The following is a 16,087-nucleotide window of genomic DNA, read 5'->3' as shown; positions in this document are numbered from 1 at the left end:
AGATATATATAGAAAGTTTTAATAAATGTCAATGAATAAAGAAGGAGTACTACAGAGGCACTTGAATTAATGGAAACAAAATATAAACAATTCAAGGAATATGCCGGAGACCAGAAGATTTGCTCAGGGACTAAAAAGAAAAGGAACAGTCGGGCAAAGACGAGAGAGTGCCTGTAATGTGTTTCGATCCAGCGTTTATTCTGGTGGTGATCTGGTGAGAAAATTTGAACCATATTTATACTAGCTTTTATATACATATATTAATGTCAAATTTAAGAATATGTTATTAAGTGGCCTATATCTAAATTTTTTATATATAATTTTTGTTGATAGATTATATATAATTTTTGTTGATAGATAAAATTAGTGAGCTATATATAAAAATTAGCAAGCATAGTTAATGATATTTTTTTAAACATAATGAAGGTTTTACTTGTAAACCAAATTTCCCGTTGAAAATATAAAAATCCTTTTTTACAACCTCCATTTTTTTGAGCATTCAAACATATATAAGTAAATAGTTTTAGTAAAAATTTTTAGATATCTAAAAATAAAAAAGTAGATAGTACCTTATTTTTATTGTTAAGATGTAAATTGCAGCTATTGTCTTAAGATTTGCGAACTTTTTCAGATTACAATATGCTTGTTATGGTTTGACTGATAAGTTGTTTAATCTGCAGGAAGTATTTTGTTGGTTTCTCTTAGTTGCCTGTGGCAAAGATTAGTTTTTGTATTATATTAAAAGTCCTTTATTAAAAACATTTTTTTAATTTTTTGTAATTTTAATAGCGACAATTTTAAAACATTTTGTAAGTTTTGCTTAACAACATAATTTTACTTTAGTATAAAATTTGTTTTTAAAACATTTATGTTTAACTAATAATTATCTTTTGTTTAAATAGTTGTCGTATCTTATATTAATTAGGTAAAAAATGTATATACTGAAAAATTCAGAGTTAGAATGAAATTCCTATCATTCTGAAGATTAGGTAATTCAGCCTGAGGCCTGTATAAAAATATGTGGCAGGCTATGAAAATATTAAAGCTTTTATTTTAACTTATAATTTTATTAATATCAGTGAGATGAATACAACTATTTTAAGTATTTTAGAGTTTTAAGTGTGTTAATTAGAGCAAAAACTATTATAAAGTTATTATAACATATTCTGATTGGGTATCAGATTAAATTTTAATTAAACAAGATTTGTTAAAGATTAGTAAAAATTATTATTACATTTATGAATTAAATATTGTTTAATTAAGTTTAATGCTGTTTTAAGTAAATATTTATTACTCAATAAGTTAATATGGTAACAGCCCATTGATGTGTTAAGACAGTTATTTATTATTAAGTTTTGAAATTTATTTATTTATTTTAAGAAGTTTAAGCAATTTTAACATAGTCAGATTAAATTTGTAAAATAAAAACTAAAGAATATTATTTAAAATACAAAATTTAAAAATATAATTTTATATAGAGTTTATTGACTAGCTGACCTAATTTAAGTATTTTTTTAGATAACTGATTTATGTTCTTTTTGTTGGTTTAGTTAACTACTTAAACTACATGTTTTATGATGTTGTAACCAGTTTATGGTCATGAAGTAAAATAGAATTTTGAATTTTTTATTCGGATCAGCATAAACTGAACAAAAATTAAAAAAAAAATTGAAATTGTATAGGTCTAAACTAAAGTGCGATATTTTTACCAATTTTATTTAATTTATAGTTAAATTTTATTTGTTAAAATGTATTTTTTGTTATTTTTAACATTTAAAACTTTTTTAGGGAATTTTTTTGTGGTTGTAGTTTTGGTTGGGTTATCTTATGTTGCAATAAAATTTTAGAAATTTTTTTCTTGCTTGTATGCATCTTCAGTGGTGCAATAAATAGTGCAAACCTATCTAGTTCATGCACAAAATATCTGCTTATAATTTAACAAATAAGTTTATTATTAAGTTCTTAAAAATATTATTTTATTTAATTAACCCTATTACATATGGTACACAATTACTATTGTATTATACGTTTATAAATGGATCTAATAATAAATAGCCTTTGTTACCATAACAATCTCTTTGTTTAACATTTCAAAGAACAATTATCTGATACTCTTACATTAAAAACATAAACAATACCACGATGTGACGTTGGTTATTTCGCAACAGGGTAATCCCCCGTTTCTGCTGTTATCAATTGCCAGGAAAATCAATCAAGCAAAACCTAAGTGGGCATTTCACCCCGCATAAATTTGCTATGACGAGACCTAAACGGAAGCGTTTGTCTAAACTGTTCTATAAGTTAACTTCTATTAAGCTAAGGTGTGTACTGTAGGGTGTTGTAAGAAATTAGCAGTTTAGCAATAAATTTAAAATAACGTTATCTAGATTTGCAACTTTTTAAAGTAGATTAAAATTTAAGATTTTAAATATTCTTTAACTGTATTGCAGTATATGTTTTATTAATATATGTTTTATTAAATACTTTCTATATACTTAAAAAAGTAATAAACTACTAGAAATAACAGAATAAGAAAATTTAGATTTAAGTTACATATATACGTTGCGTAATACGCTGCGTATAAATATCTTGCGTAATTTTGCTAATTTATTTGTTTTGAGTAGTTCAATTCTAATTCAAATTTTCAAGTGTTGCAAGATATTTAAAAAAACATGACAATGGCATTTATTTACAAAATTTTAAATCATTAACACTTTCAAATAATAAGCTATCAGTTTATATCAGTCAACAGTTTAGATTTAACTCCCATTTAAACCGAATAGAGAAGTGAAATTTGGTTTTAAAAATTCGCGAACTTTTATTGGTTTATAGCTCAAACAAATATGTAATTGTTTAATTATAATTAAATTGCGTAATTTTAAAACTATTTGTAAAATTTTTTTGTGTCTGGGGCGGGTATCGAACCTAAAGACCTCGAGTCTTTTAACGCCGACATTATCTTATATGCGCCCGGAGATTTCCTATTTAAATGCATAAAGGTCGAACCTTTATGTTTAAGTTAATGCAGTTGTCTCCCATGTGTATTGACGTCCTTCTTTTACGATTGCGTTGGTTGTGTTAGTTTAAGTGAAATATTTGTTTTCAAAATCAATTTTTAATTTTGGTTTTTATAGCACCAAGACTATTCCGTAAACTTGAGCCTTAATTTGATAAAGTTTATTACACAGAATAGATATAATTTAAAATTTGGTAAATTTACTTTTAAAATTACGAAATAATGGTCAGAATTTCCCAGAAATAGTTTTAGATTTTTGTGTTAAAACAATATACATATTTCACACGAATATTTTACTTAAAACCCAACCTTTTTTTGGAATATAAATAGCACGGGAAATTTTAGGTTAAGGTTTAAAAATGCAGCGGTTTCTGCATAAATTCCAAACCACAAATTTCTAAACATGTTGCAAAATTTCGTAACCTAATATCGTATTCCTTATGTTTAAGTAAGTTTTAAATATTTTAGTTCACATTTTTGTGGTCTTATAAAATCGCTTTATAATAAATAATATGCTTTAATTAATGGTGATTTATATTTGACATCTTGTATCAAATTGTTTTACGTTTAAATTAACGTTACTTTTACAGGCTTTTAGTTGCCTAAATTTCGCGTTTTTCAATGTTTTAAATACATAACGAACTAACGTTGAAATAATTGAATTAAAACCATGCTTTTAAACTTTTAACTTTTTATGTGTTTTACTTAAATAAAATAAATCGATTCGTTGTTCGTTCAATGAACTTTCACGTGACTTAAAAGTTGGGTAATTGCGGTAATTGAAGTGGTGTGTAATGGAACTTGTCGTGCCTGAGGTGCGCGTAACAATGATGTATTATGACGTAATAATAACGGCGATATACATACTCGAATTCCTGACCTCTTAGAAGATATTACAAAACTTTTAAATTTCGTTTGTAATATTTAAGATTTAAATATTTTTGTTTAATCTTTTTAAAAATATTTGATCCTTCGTTTTTATTGTAAGCTAGCTTTAACTAGATTTTTTATAGAAACAGGATGCTTATTTAAAAAGGGCAATTGGGTGTACACAAATATAGCTTCTCATATTTGGTATTTTATATTTAATTTCCTATAGCTACTCATTTATTAAAATCACGTTTTAAGCCACTTTTTTATGTTGTTATGATGTCATAGTCTGAAATTTAAATCAATATTCTAGTATTTACTTCCTTGTAATTTAAAGTGTGGCATTCTTGTGTTTTTGTATTGATTAAAGTGTGTGGTGTTGGTTTAATTAATTGTTTTAATTTTCTAGAAGTGGGACTTAGTGAAACTTGATATCCTGTTTTTTATCTGTAACAATATTATTTTGTTTGTATTTAAATAATTATTTTTGAGTAAGTGTGCAGACTGTGTTAGGTTTATTTATTTTATTTAGTTATTTTAATTTTAAAAACAGAGCTTCAGTTTTAGATTTATTTATTTTTGTATTTTAAAGACAGTAAAATGTTTTGAGATTTTTTGTTAGGTTTAAATGTTTTAATTAAAATAAAATAAAAATGATTACAATTCAAGAAACAGTTGAAGAACCAGATAAGGTAAACTTAATTAAATTTAAACTTTACTGAGTATTTGGGGAATTTTTCGTAGTTTGTTAATAAATATAACAAACCCAATATTTTTATTTGTTTTATTTGTAAAAAGGTTCTAGTTAAGATTTTTTTAATTTATAGAAATGTTTCAAATATATACAGATATTTTTTTAATTTTAAAATATTTGCCCTTCTACACACAATTCTGGACTTTTTTTGTTTGATTGTAAAATTTAAAACATACTACTTAAACTATGCAATATGCTAAATATAGTTTAATGACATATACCTATTAAAAATATGATTCTAAATTTAGCTTTGGCATTAGTAGCAGTAATTACAAATTGTGCAACAATATGTCAATTATAACTAGAGTAAAAAAATAATAATGAATATTTATTATATTACAGATCAAACCGAACATAGCAGAACCAGTGGATTACGAGGCTTATGTGTTGAAAAGATGTTCTGAGATTCAACATGACCCACTCAAGAATTTACTCACTTTTCCTGATGATGATGTGGCTGTAAGTTATTGAATTAAATTATTTTATAACAATCAAAATTATGTTATGTTTCTACAAGGCGATAGAGTTCATGCATGGGGGTTTAAACCCTTTTTTATGTTCATTTTGTTAAAGTTTTCTACATTTTAATTGTTGTAATATGATCGCAACTCCTAACTTATAGTTGCCTGTAATGTTTTACTTCCACACCAAGAATGGCAGTTTTATTTATTTTGTTGGTTTATAAATTGAACTTACATTTATAGATCTAAAAGCTCTATTTTATATCCACAAAGCTCTATTATATTTTATGTATATATATACCAGGTTTACACTATTGCTCTATTTTTACCCCACAGTGTAACTATTATACTTTTGGATGGCCTGTTTGCATTTGAAAGCATTTTATAAATATTGTATTGTTAGAGATTGTTTGTGGCCACATAAGTATGTTAAATTAAATTGTAAACATCATTTTTTTAGGAGTTCACTCAAGCACGAGAGAATCGAACGATCCACGACACCGTGCCCGATGGAGCAGAAAAAGAAGCATCCAGTCTCATGGTTAAAGAGGTAATAAAATTATTTTTATTTTTTTTAAATTATAAAATTTTAAAAAAATTATTTTTTTTAAACTATTTTTTGTTGTACTTTAATTACCTTATTTCTACCATCTAAAACTTTGTAGTTTAAGTATTTAAAATCTTTACAAAGTTTATATTATCTTATCTTAACATTCCTTAACTCTACCATGTTTTTATTTATGAACAATATAAAAATAGATTATAGTGAATAAAGGAAATATACTCACTACACTCTATTGATTTTGTAAACCAATTAAAACATTATATTGGTCAATAGAAACAGCTTTTTATAAATTACTATATACACAGACTGACTATATTATATATATACATAATTTTATTTACAAAAATTTAATTTTTTGTGTAGTTAAATTATGTTTATACTTTCATTATTATAAGATATACCATTATCAGTTTAAATAAGCATATTAAGATTATCCAAAAGTTATTTTAAGCAATGTAATCTACATCATAAAACACTAAGACCTAATTACAAGATCTTATACCAATATTGGTTAAGTTCTATGTAGTTTTAAAGTGAAGTGTAAATATAGGTGTGTCACTTCTCTGTGATATGTTCCGTATACTTATAATATGTTACTTAGATTAACTTGTCATGATTTAAAATAAACTATCATTCTGTTTTATGTCATTTGTTTTAAAACTTTAATATACTTGTAAAACTAATCGAAATTCTATATTACCTTAACATTAATGTTGTATAAATATAACTATAATTTTAATTTCATATATTATAAAGTTGTATTATTACCTTTGTATAGCTTTTAAAACCTTTTTTTATGTTTTTTCTGGTTGATATTATTTTAACCATGTTATTATATGTTACAGTGTATCAAAACCTACAAGAACAACTGGAATTTGTTGTTGAAAAAGTACAGCAAATATTCAGGGGATTACATGAAGTTACCCTCGGATAACAGAGCTGCACCTGAACTACCCGAACAAGTATGTTTTGGGTTTAACTTCATATCTAAAATTTTGTCATTGTTGTATTTAAAACACAATTCATTTTTTTTGATCTATACAAATATGGGTACATTTGTTGACCTGTCAAAATTATTTAAAGTCAACTTAACCCAGTGACAAATCAACTTTTTATTAATTTAAATTATTAAAATGAACAAATACAAAAAAGGAATTGTCAGGTTGGTTTGTTCAGGGCTAGGTTATTATAAGGTTAAATTAATATAAAAAAATATTCGAATATATTTTTATATTCACAGCCACTGTATCTTTTTGATTTTAAGTGAATGTTTACATAAAATATTAATGTTTTTGATTACTTTAAAACTTTTGTATTATTTATTTCAGACTTTTGAGTTAGATGAAGAAGGAGCTTTAGAAGATGATGGAACAAATAATCAGAAAGAAGGGGTTACAAAACAGGGATGGCTTCACAAAGCCCCTGATTATGGGGTCAGTGGGATCTCAATTAGGGTAAGTTTGTCATTTTTTAGTTCTTGTTTTATATAGCATGTGAATAATTGAAGAACTAAACATTGACTTATACCATTTTAATATCTATTTAAACGTTTATTAATACTAGTCGATAGCCCGCACAATGGTCGGGATTTTAGTTGTTGTAATATGGTCACAACTTGCAACTTATATTTAGTTACAATATATTACCCATGCACCATAAACAGCAGTTTTATATACCTTGTAGGCCTATACATTGAACAGCTCTATTTTATAGATGTTTTTCACAGTTGACTCAACAAAAGGTTAAAATGTATGCCTTGTAAAACTACCAGACCAAATTAACAATACATTTACCCAAAAAATGAAAAGTTTAAATTATTTTTCAGTCATTCAAGAGAAGATATTTCTTCCTTAAACAACTTCCAGACAACTCTTACATCTTAAATTATTACAAAGATGAGAAGATCGGCAAAGATCCGAAAGGAGCAATATATTTGGATTGTTGTATAGGGGCTCATATGGTGAGTTTGGTGAGTGCATGTTCACTAATTTGTTACTAATATTCACTAATTTTTTTACTAATATTTACTAACCAGTTACTAGTATTGACTAATTTGTTACTAATACTCACTAATTTTTTACTAATATCCACTAATTTGTTACTAATATTTGTAATTGTTTAACTCTCATTTACTAACTAGTTACTAGTATTGACTAATTTGTTACTAATATTTACTCAATTTTTTTCTAACTTCTTTACTAATAAACCTATGCCCTTTTTTTACTTCTATAGTGAATGGTTAGTTCAATTTTTTATTCATGAACTAATATTTTTTGCATTATTTTTTTAAGCACTTACTGGTAATTGTCATTAGTTATAAATAATTGTATTTAAAAATAGTTTACTAACAAATTGTTGTTGTGAGTGGGTTTTTTGTAAAGTTTTTGAGTGGGATTTTTGTAAAGTTTATGAGTGGGTTTTTTGTTGTACACAAAGTGTGGTTTGGTGTTTTATTTGTTTTTTGTTTTCTAACAATTTTAGTCGGGTGAAATTTTAATTACTTTACATTATAACCAAAAGTGTATTTACTAAAGTTTCTGACTGTGGTATTTACATTATTTGGATCATTTATGTTGTCTGGCTCTTAATAAAACAATGTTCCGTTTACCGTAGAAGAGAATTTAGAAGGACCGTATACCGTAGGAAAGAATTTAGGAGGGCCGTAGTGTAATTATGTTTTGTCTACAACCGGACAACATACGTGACCCTATTATTATTACTGAGGTTTATCAAATACTTTATATATTTTATATGGAGATATTTGTAATTGTTTTATTATAATTTATAATTACTACTTTACATTTAATTGGATTTTAATAATAATAATTAAGGCCTAAATTGTATGTATGATATACATATATGGAATAAACACTAAACAATATATCATTGCAAAAAAACTTGACAACTATAAAAGTTTATAGCCTATTCTGTTTCATTATTATATTGATTTAACACAAAAGTTAACAACTTATAATACATATTTACATAGCACTTTATTAACTGTTTAAATTTCAAATGGATTTAAATATTTATGATACCTCTGTATAATATTGACATAAGCAACATTATTATAGAATCATTTAACTCTATATTTTTATATCCCTTAAGCCATTGGTATGTAGAGTTTGTTATAAATTATTTAAAGATATTTAATTCCGTAAAACCATTAGAGCCAATTATTTTACTTTTTTTAAAGTAAATGTGTTTAAGCCTAATTTAACTTTAGTAATTTTAAACCCAAGTCATTTAATTCCAATCAATCAAATTGATTTTAAAATGCTTTAAAATATTAATATTTAATTTGAGTTCATTGGTTTAAGTAAAAAACACTATCTGACCCTAGCTGATACTAATATGTGATTATATTATTTCTTTTATAAGATTTTGTAATATTCAATATAAAACAATGCATAAAAATTGAATGGCATGTATTGGACCAAAAGATTGGTCATATTATTTTCTTATTGTGACAATTATTGTTTTTGGTTTCGCATAACTTGACACTATCAATGGTGCATAAAAAACTTCAAAGAAATGTTAAATATTTAGACAACAAAAGCTCGGAAATATGCTTTTGAGATTCGAATGCAGGACCAAGCCTGCCACCTGCTGGCAGCAGACACGGAGGCTGAAGCAGATGAATGGATAGCAACGATTAATCTAGCTCTACAAAACACAATTGAAGAACAAGTATCATTGAAAGAAAAAGAAGGTAAGTAAAATGTTGTCTGTAATGTTGTATATGATGGTTATGGAATGGCGAAAAAAGATAAATTTTTGGTTTAGATTTATATTTGATTAGTAATTTTATTTAATGTTTAATTCAAGTTTTAATTGATTTTTCGAATAATTGTTTTATTTAATTAAAGAAGTTTTTGTTGAAGTTAAATATTTTGACTTTATGACTTTTCTAATAGGATTTTAGTAAAAATTTAAATAAAGAAAACGCTTTATTAAAATATGTAGTGCTGTATATATATTGTTGTTTTTATATAATAACCATATTTTGTTAGACGCTAAACTGAATGGACAGCATGACGACAGTCAAGAAAATGTGAAAAATTCACTTCATCCCGATCTTATTAAAAGTGCAAGAAAAAGGGAAATGGAACAAAAGAACGCTCTTGCCAGAAGAGAAGGACGACAAAATGTTTTTAGGATATATCCCGATTTTCAAAACCGATATTTAGAAGTAAAAAATTTTTATCGTAAATTGTTTAAAAATAAAATATTCTTTTGGCACAATTTTTTGTTAAAATATAAATATTTTTATACTCAATATTAACCAGACTTTTTGCTTAGTTGAGACAGTTAGCTAATAGATAATCAACAACATACATAGGCCTAAATTATATATTTCATTTGTTTATTAAGTTTAAAAAGGTTAGGCTACTGACACACCTACAAAGTGTAACTTAATTTAGATTAAACTAATCATCATTATTAAGAATGTATTTTTAAAGTTATTTTAATATATTTAGCCTGAGAATAATGTAAAGCACGAAATTAAACCTCCAAATATTCTGAAACCCTCCAACCACAGAGTCATGGTCAGTTGTAAGAGCATCAACTTCAACCTGAGGGGGGTGGTGGATGATGGCGCTGAAGAGCCAGTCACCAATGTAAGTATTATGTTTATCCCCAATCTGGGAAGAACATTTTTTTTTAAACTTTATTTTTTAGACAAAATTATTCTAATTTAAAAAAAAATAAAGTAGCCTTATTTTTAGCACATGTTATTACCTTAGGCATGTAGGTAGAACAGGTTTTGTATTTATCCTATTTTTAGTCTAATTTTAAAAGGAGAATTAATTATTTTTAGGTTGAACCTTTCTTTGTAACACTTGCCTTGTACGATGTTTCTCAAATGAAAAAAATTTCGGCTGATTTACATGTTGATTTAAATCACCCTTTGGTAAGTAACTAGTTTGATAACTAACTAAATAAAAGCTATAAAGACAACAGACAATCACAAAACTTTAATTTACACATATAAAATAAAAGGAATAAAAATGGAAATAAAAACATAAATTTACATATACAAAAAAGGGCTAAAAATCTGCAAAAAAACTTAAACTTACGCTTGCAAAATAAAGTGGTCCAAAAATGTTAAAATAAACATAAATTTATGCACACAGAATAAAGCAGGCTAAAATGTTACAACTACAAAGTTTAAAAACAATTGTATGAACAAGTTGTTTTATTTATTTTTGTTTAGAAATAATAAAAAAATAAAATAAAAAACACTACCGCTAAAGAGATTAAAATCAGAATCAAGAAAAATGAATGACTTCTTTTAAAAATCTAGGTTCGAAGAATGATTCCAGAAAAAGCTCCCACCCACGGGAAGCGATCCTCAAACCTCAGGGATGAAGTTAAGACAGGGGAACCGACACTAAGAAAGGTTGACCAACAGTGGATTGCATTTCCCAAGAAGGTAAAGTTTTTTCTAAATTTCAAATATATTTAAAATACAAATTTAATAAAATTTTTGAAATTAAATTCTTGGCCATTTTGTAAATTTCAAGTAAAATGTTATAATGTTAAAAAAACATCTTTATTTATTTTATGTTAAAATGATTTTGTTAAAATAAGTTTGACAATTGTCTTGGTTAAATATAGGGTACACTTAATTAGCATATTTTTAAAAACTGTTATAAGAATTTTTAAAATTAATAAATTTAAATTAACAAAAAATGATTTTAGATTTTTTATAACAGTAACTAATTATTAACAATTTAACTTAATTTTTAGATTTAAAAATACAATTTAAAGATTCATAAATTTAATTTAACCAAAAAAATATTTTAAAATACTCTTTATAACAATAATTAATTAACAAAAATTCTACCTTATCTTAGATTTAAAAAAATTATTATAAAACTTTTATATTTTAGGGTATATTTACAGTTACCAAACCTCACATGGATATTTACATGGTAGCTCGTATAGAGAAAGTCCTGCAAGGAAATATTAAATCTTGTATAACTCCTTACATGAAATCAGACAGTGACAACCATAAGACTGCAATGAAGGTAAAACTTCTGCAAAATGTTAAATTAAAACCTAAGAATTTAAATCTTATTTACAATACATCTATAAATAAAAACATGTTATATAATTAAGTAATTTTTTTTGTATATCTATATCTTTATCCTCGGTGTGGGAAGGTTGAAAGCGTGACCTAAACATGGAGTAACCACAGTAACCCAGTTTTAAATTGTCTGTAATAGTTTGGAATATTATAGATTATAGTTGCCTGATAATTATGCTGCTGATTAAGTGCTGGCTTGGCAAGAGTTCATATCATTTATAGTGCCTTACTCAAAGGCGCTACAGCATGGGATCACTGGGCATTGAACCCAGGACCTCATGTAGTGTAGGAATTGTTCTGATTCTGACCACTACACCACACTGCCGGTTAAACACATTACAATTTGGTTACTAATACAATGTTTAATTTAAAAGCATATAACAGACTAGTTAAAAGCTGTATTATCTAAAGCGGGTTTTTCTTTACTTATTTATCTTATTTTAAATTTGCTATTTTTAATTTAATATTTCAGGTTTTAAAGCATGCCAAAGTAGCATGTAATCGACTTGGTCAATATAGAATGCCTTTTGCTTGGACAGCTAAGTATGTTTATTATTATTTGATTGTTTATATTTATTATTTAAACTTTGTGTAAAACTACTAACTTACTTGGCAACTAAGATACTAAAGAGATGTTGTTATCAGTAAAAGAGGTTAAATGCCCGAAGTTCTTATCAGTAACTAAAAGAAAAAGGAAATTGTAATACTATAATTTTCATTAATTCAAAAAATTAGCAGTGTAAAATATACTTGTTTATTAATTTAAAAAAATAAATACCATGTAAGTTTTTAAATATTTAAAAGAGAACCCCGTTTTACGTTTCGCTAAATGACGTCATAATCTTAACGGAAGTATTCGATTTCGTGGTATGACGTCACGTGTAGATATTTGTTTATTTATTTTATGCCAGGTTAAAAGTTAATTAAAATAATTCTAGGATTCAAAGAAATTAGTAAAATCTCGAAAATTGGAAAAAGTACAACAAAAAAATTATCTGGCATATGACGATAACATAAACTGAATATTCAACTTAAAAATTGTTTTTTTTTCTTACGTTGTAATAATTAAATGTTATTTTTTTAGACCTTTATTTCAAAATGAGTATGGTCTAATCAACCAGAACGGGTTTGATTATGTTTTTAAACAAGAATCCTCAAAACTCGCTGAAGAAGATCTTCTCAAATATTTGTCTGATTTCAAAAAGTAAGTTTTAGGTGTTTTGTACACGATAAGGCCTATAAGCATTAATTTCTGTGTGTTTTAGGTTTATTAGAGTTTATTTAAGTAATGGTTTTGTATATATTTACTTTTTTTGTTTTTATTTATTTATTCTTAATGTGGAAAGGTTTACCTTAGGACCTAAACATATAGTAACATTTGTTACCCCGACCTAGTCTAAAGTTGCTTTTTATTATTTTTTAGACCAGATAAAATGGCCAAGTTAGAATATGTTGAATGTGATTTACAAATTGGAATCGATTCGGTTCCCACCGACTTACCAAGTGGGTTGATTTTAAACATTATTAACATCTCTATAAATTGTTTAGTAAATCAATTTATTTTTTAAGGGCGTCAAATGTTTTTTTTTGTGTGTCGTAATTTAAAAATTTAATTATTTTAAACAACATTTTAAACATTGTCAATCATTCTATAGATTCTTTAGTTTTTTTATTAATTAGTTTTGAAAGGCTGTCAGTTAAATTTTGTATAACTGTCAACATATTTTTTAGTAAACATAATTTAAAAATTTAATTAACGTTATTTAACTTTATATGGTTTCGTCGTTTTAAATTTTATATAAATTTTAAATCATAATTGATAGATTACTTTGTTATTTAATTTTTTGTTATATTTAAAAAGTTAAAATTTTAAAAATTCTCATTTTCCAGACACACTGACGTCATCGTTCGTACCCATCATCCCCTACTCTCCCAAAGCCTCATCTACCCGGTCCCCAGCTACATCATCAGACCCCGTTTTAGAGGTAGACGAGTTTATGTCGAATGACCCCAAAGTGCAGTACCCTCATGCCGAGTATATTAATCATTGTTACGTTTATCCCAAACTGTTGAACTATGATAACCAGAAGACATTTCCTAAGGTAAGCTCCACTGCAGCATCTAGCGGACGTTGTTTTAATTTTTTTTTTTAACTTTTTAGAATTTATATAGGCTTATGTAACATAAATGTTGCAAAAGTATATGGATTTTGTGTTTTTAAAAATGGGTTTTGGTAATAAAAACATAGCTAAAAATGTATACTTTGTTTTATTTATTGTGTTAAATAATTTGGGTTATAAAAATCGTTTTAAAATTTTTTTTTTTTACAGGCGCGTAATATTTGTGTTGTTGCTGAATTCCGTGATTCTGATGCTCAAGGTTCAACTCCGTTAAAGTCTTTTTATCGGAAGCCGGGTCCACCAGGAAGTGGTCCTTTTACAAGCAGAGTGTCAGCAGCTATTCTACATCATCATGAGAGACCAGACTTCTATGAAGAGGTTAGTATTATAAGTTAATGTAAAGTAGGAATTTAGATTGTGTATACATTTTCTATAAACATTTCTATAACATTTAGATGTACATATTTGTTGAATAGGTTTGGTAATTTAAGATTAAGTTTTTTTGTTGAATAGGTTTGGTAATTTAAGATTAAGAGATAATATTGGTTATGTATTGATTATGTGTATATAATTAACGTGTTATTTTTGTGAAGCCAAAATGGTAAAATTCAACAAGGTAATATGGTGTTATGACTTTAAAAGAGAGCTTTTGAAAAACAAATCATTAACATTTTATAAGTGTAGATATATCGGGTTAAGGTAGTTAATTAGAGAAAAAAAAATTTATTATATTAAGTTGTATTGTAATACTAGCTACAATGCAATCTTTGTATTACGTTTATAGGTGCAAAAATACCAAAGAAAAATAATTTTTATTCTCAATTTTTATTGTTTTACAATTCAATTTTCTTGCAATTTATTTTTAGTTTAAATTATCTCTTCCCACCCAACTCCACCATGGTCATCACATTCTCTTCTCATTCTATCACGTGGTTGTTGACGTCAACGCTAAGAAGAAGGACGCTTATCAAACTGAAGGCGAGTTTATTTAACACTATCAGGCGCAATTGAGCTATTTTTAAGTTAAAGTTAAAAGTTAATAGTCTATTAATGTGGTATAGCGGTTATTGCATTAAATTACGAGTCAAAAGGTTATGGGTTCGAGGCGCACCAATGCCACTTTTAAGTTAAGAAAAACAATTGGAAAATTATATTTTGTTTAATCTGAAATATTTTGTTTTGTGATTTAGTTGGATTTGCTTGGGTGCCCTTGTTAACAAAGGACGGAAGAGTGGCATCAGGTGACCACCAGGTGCCAGTAGCGAGCTCTCTTCAATCTGGATATTTGTCATTTCATGATCAACTTGCAGTTGGAAAGGTAATTTTTAGTTTGTTTTTCGTTAATATTTTAAGAAAACATTTTTAGAATTTATTTTTAATTTTAATTAATTTATTTTATAAGAAGGTTTTGAGTAATGTTGTAACACGGAGTTTGTAAATATTTTTTTGGGTTGGTTTAATTAATGTAAAAATAGTTTAATATTTTAATTTTAAACACACACGATTTACTTAGAATTATTATACGATTTACTTAGAATTATTATACGATTTATTTAGAATATGCCATTATTTTCTGGCGTTAATTTTGTTTTTATTTTTTGTAGGCTAATTTTATAAAAAGTTGTTTTATTCAGTAATGTAAAATCCTATATTGTTACTTAAAAGTCTCACTAATAATCTGCGCTTGATAAGTACAAAATAACAAAAACAGAAATAACTTTAAGTTGTTTACCTTAACGACAACAAACAAAATCCCTTGAGAATAACTTGAGACTTTTCTTACTTGAACTTGTTGTTTTCGAACCCTAATCCCTTGGTGACGTCATCGAGTTAGGTGGTCTTCGTAATTTCATGTGAAAATAGGTTTTCTAATCTTTCTAAAATGTCTTGTGGTCGATTAATTTGATTGTAAAGTATTAAGTTGGGGATCGTTTCATTTTCTTGTAGCAAGTAATTTTAGAAAATCACGTTTTTTTGAACATTGTAATTTAAAAAGCGAATTTTTAAGAATTTGTAGAAAAAAAAGGTAATTTATAACTTGTGAAAAGGGTAATGGCACTTTAAATTGCTTTTTACAAAATTTTACAAGAAATTTGAATTTTTATCTTATCTTAAAATGAAGTAACAAATTTTAACCATTTATCTATCTTAAGTGGTATGTGGTTTACACTTGGTGTTGTTATTTAACTCTTATCTTGTTTATTGGT

At 26.2% G+C, this 16,087-nt stretch overlaps 1 protein-coding gene across 7 annotated transcripts in view; it reads left to right on the top strand.

Annotated features, from left to right (window-relative positions):
- Positions 1–16,087, top strand: part of LOC145749724 (dedicator of cytokinesis protein 9-like) — a 64,837-nt gene continuing 48,750 nt past the window's right edge. For 5 of the 7 annotated variants that reach the window (XM_082565566.1, XM_082565565.1, XM_082565564.1 and 2 more), the window contains exons 1-19: positions 1–214; positions 4,983–5,099; positions 5,562–5,651; positions 6,512–6,628; positions 6,995–7,120; positions 7,492–7,626; positions 9,216–9,378; positions 9,680–9,858; positions 10,148–10,288; positions 10,489–10,581; positions 10,975–11,103; positions 11,564–11,701; positions 12,233–12,303; positions 12,845–12,964; positions 13,184–13,263; positions 13,651–13,862; positions 14,091–14,258; positions 14,747–14,858; positions 15,071–15,198. In XM_082565566.1, coding sequence (XP_082421692.1) covers positions 101–214; positions 4,983–5,099; positions 5,562–5,651; positions 6,512–6,628; positions 6,995–7,120; positions 7,492–7,626; positions 9,216–9,378; positions 9,680–9,858; positions 10,148–10,288; positions 10,489–10,581; positions 10,975–11,103; positions 11,564–11,701; positions 12,233–12,303; positions 12,845–12,964; positions 13,184–13,263; positions 13,651–13,862; positions 14,091–14,258; positions 14,747–14,858; positions 15,071–15,198 — 2,433 coding nt within the window. In that variant the 5' untranslated portion in view covers positions 1–100. Of the gene's footprint in view, positions 215–4,489; positions 4,579–4,982; positions 5,100–5,561; positions 5,652–6,511; positions 6,629–6,994; positions 7,121–7,491; positions 7,636–9,215; positions 9,379–9,679; positions 9,859–10,114; positions 10,118–10,147; positions 10,289–10,488; positions 10,582–10,974; positions 11,104–11,563; positions 11,702–12,232; positions 12,304–12,844; positions 12,965–13,183; positions 13,264–13,650; positions 13,863–14,090; positions 14,259–14,746; positions 14,859–15,070; positions 15,199–16,087 lie in introns of those variants that run through there. The other 2 variants (XM_082565569.1, XM_082565567.1) reach the window with 2 other exon arrangements.

The sequence above is a fragment of the Corella eumyota genome, chromosome 4, assembly GCF_963082875.1.
Source record: "Corella eumyota chromosome 4, kaCorEumy4.1, whole genome shotgun sequence".
NCBI lineage: Eukaryota > Metazoa > Chordata > Ascidiacea > Phlebobranchia > Corellidae > Corella > Corella eumyota.
The sequence above is the reverse complement of the archived record's forward strand: the minus strand, read 5'-3'. Positions and strand labels throughout refer to the sequence as shown.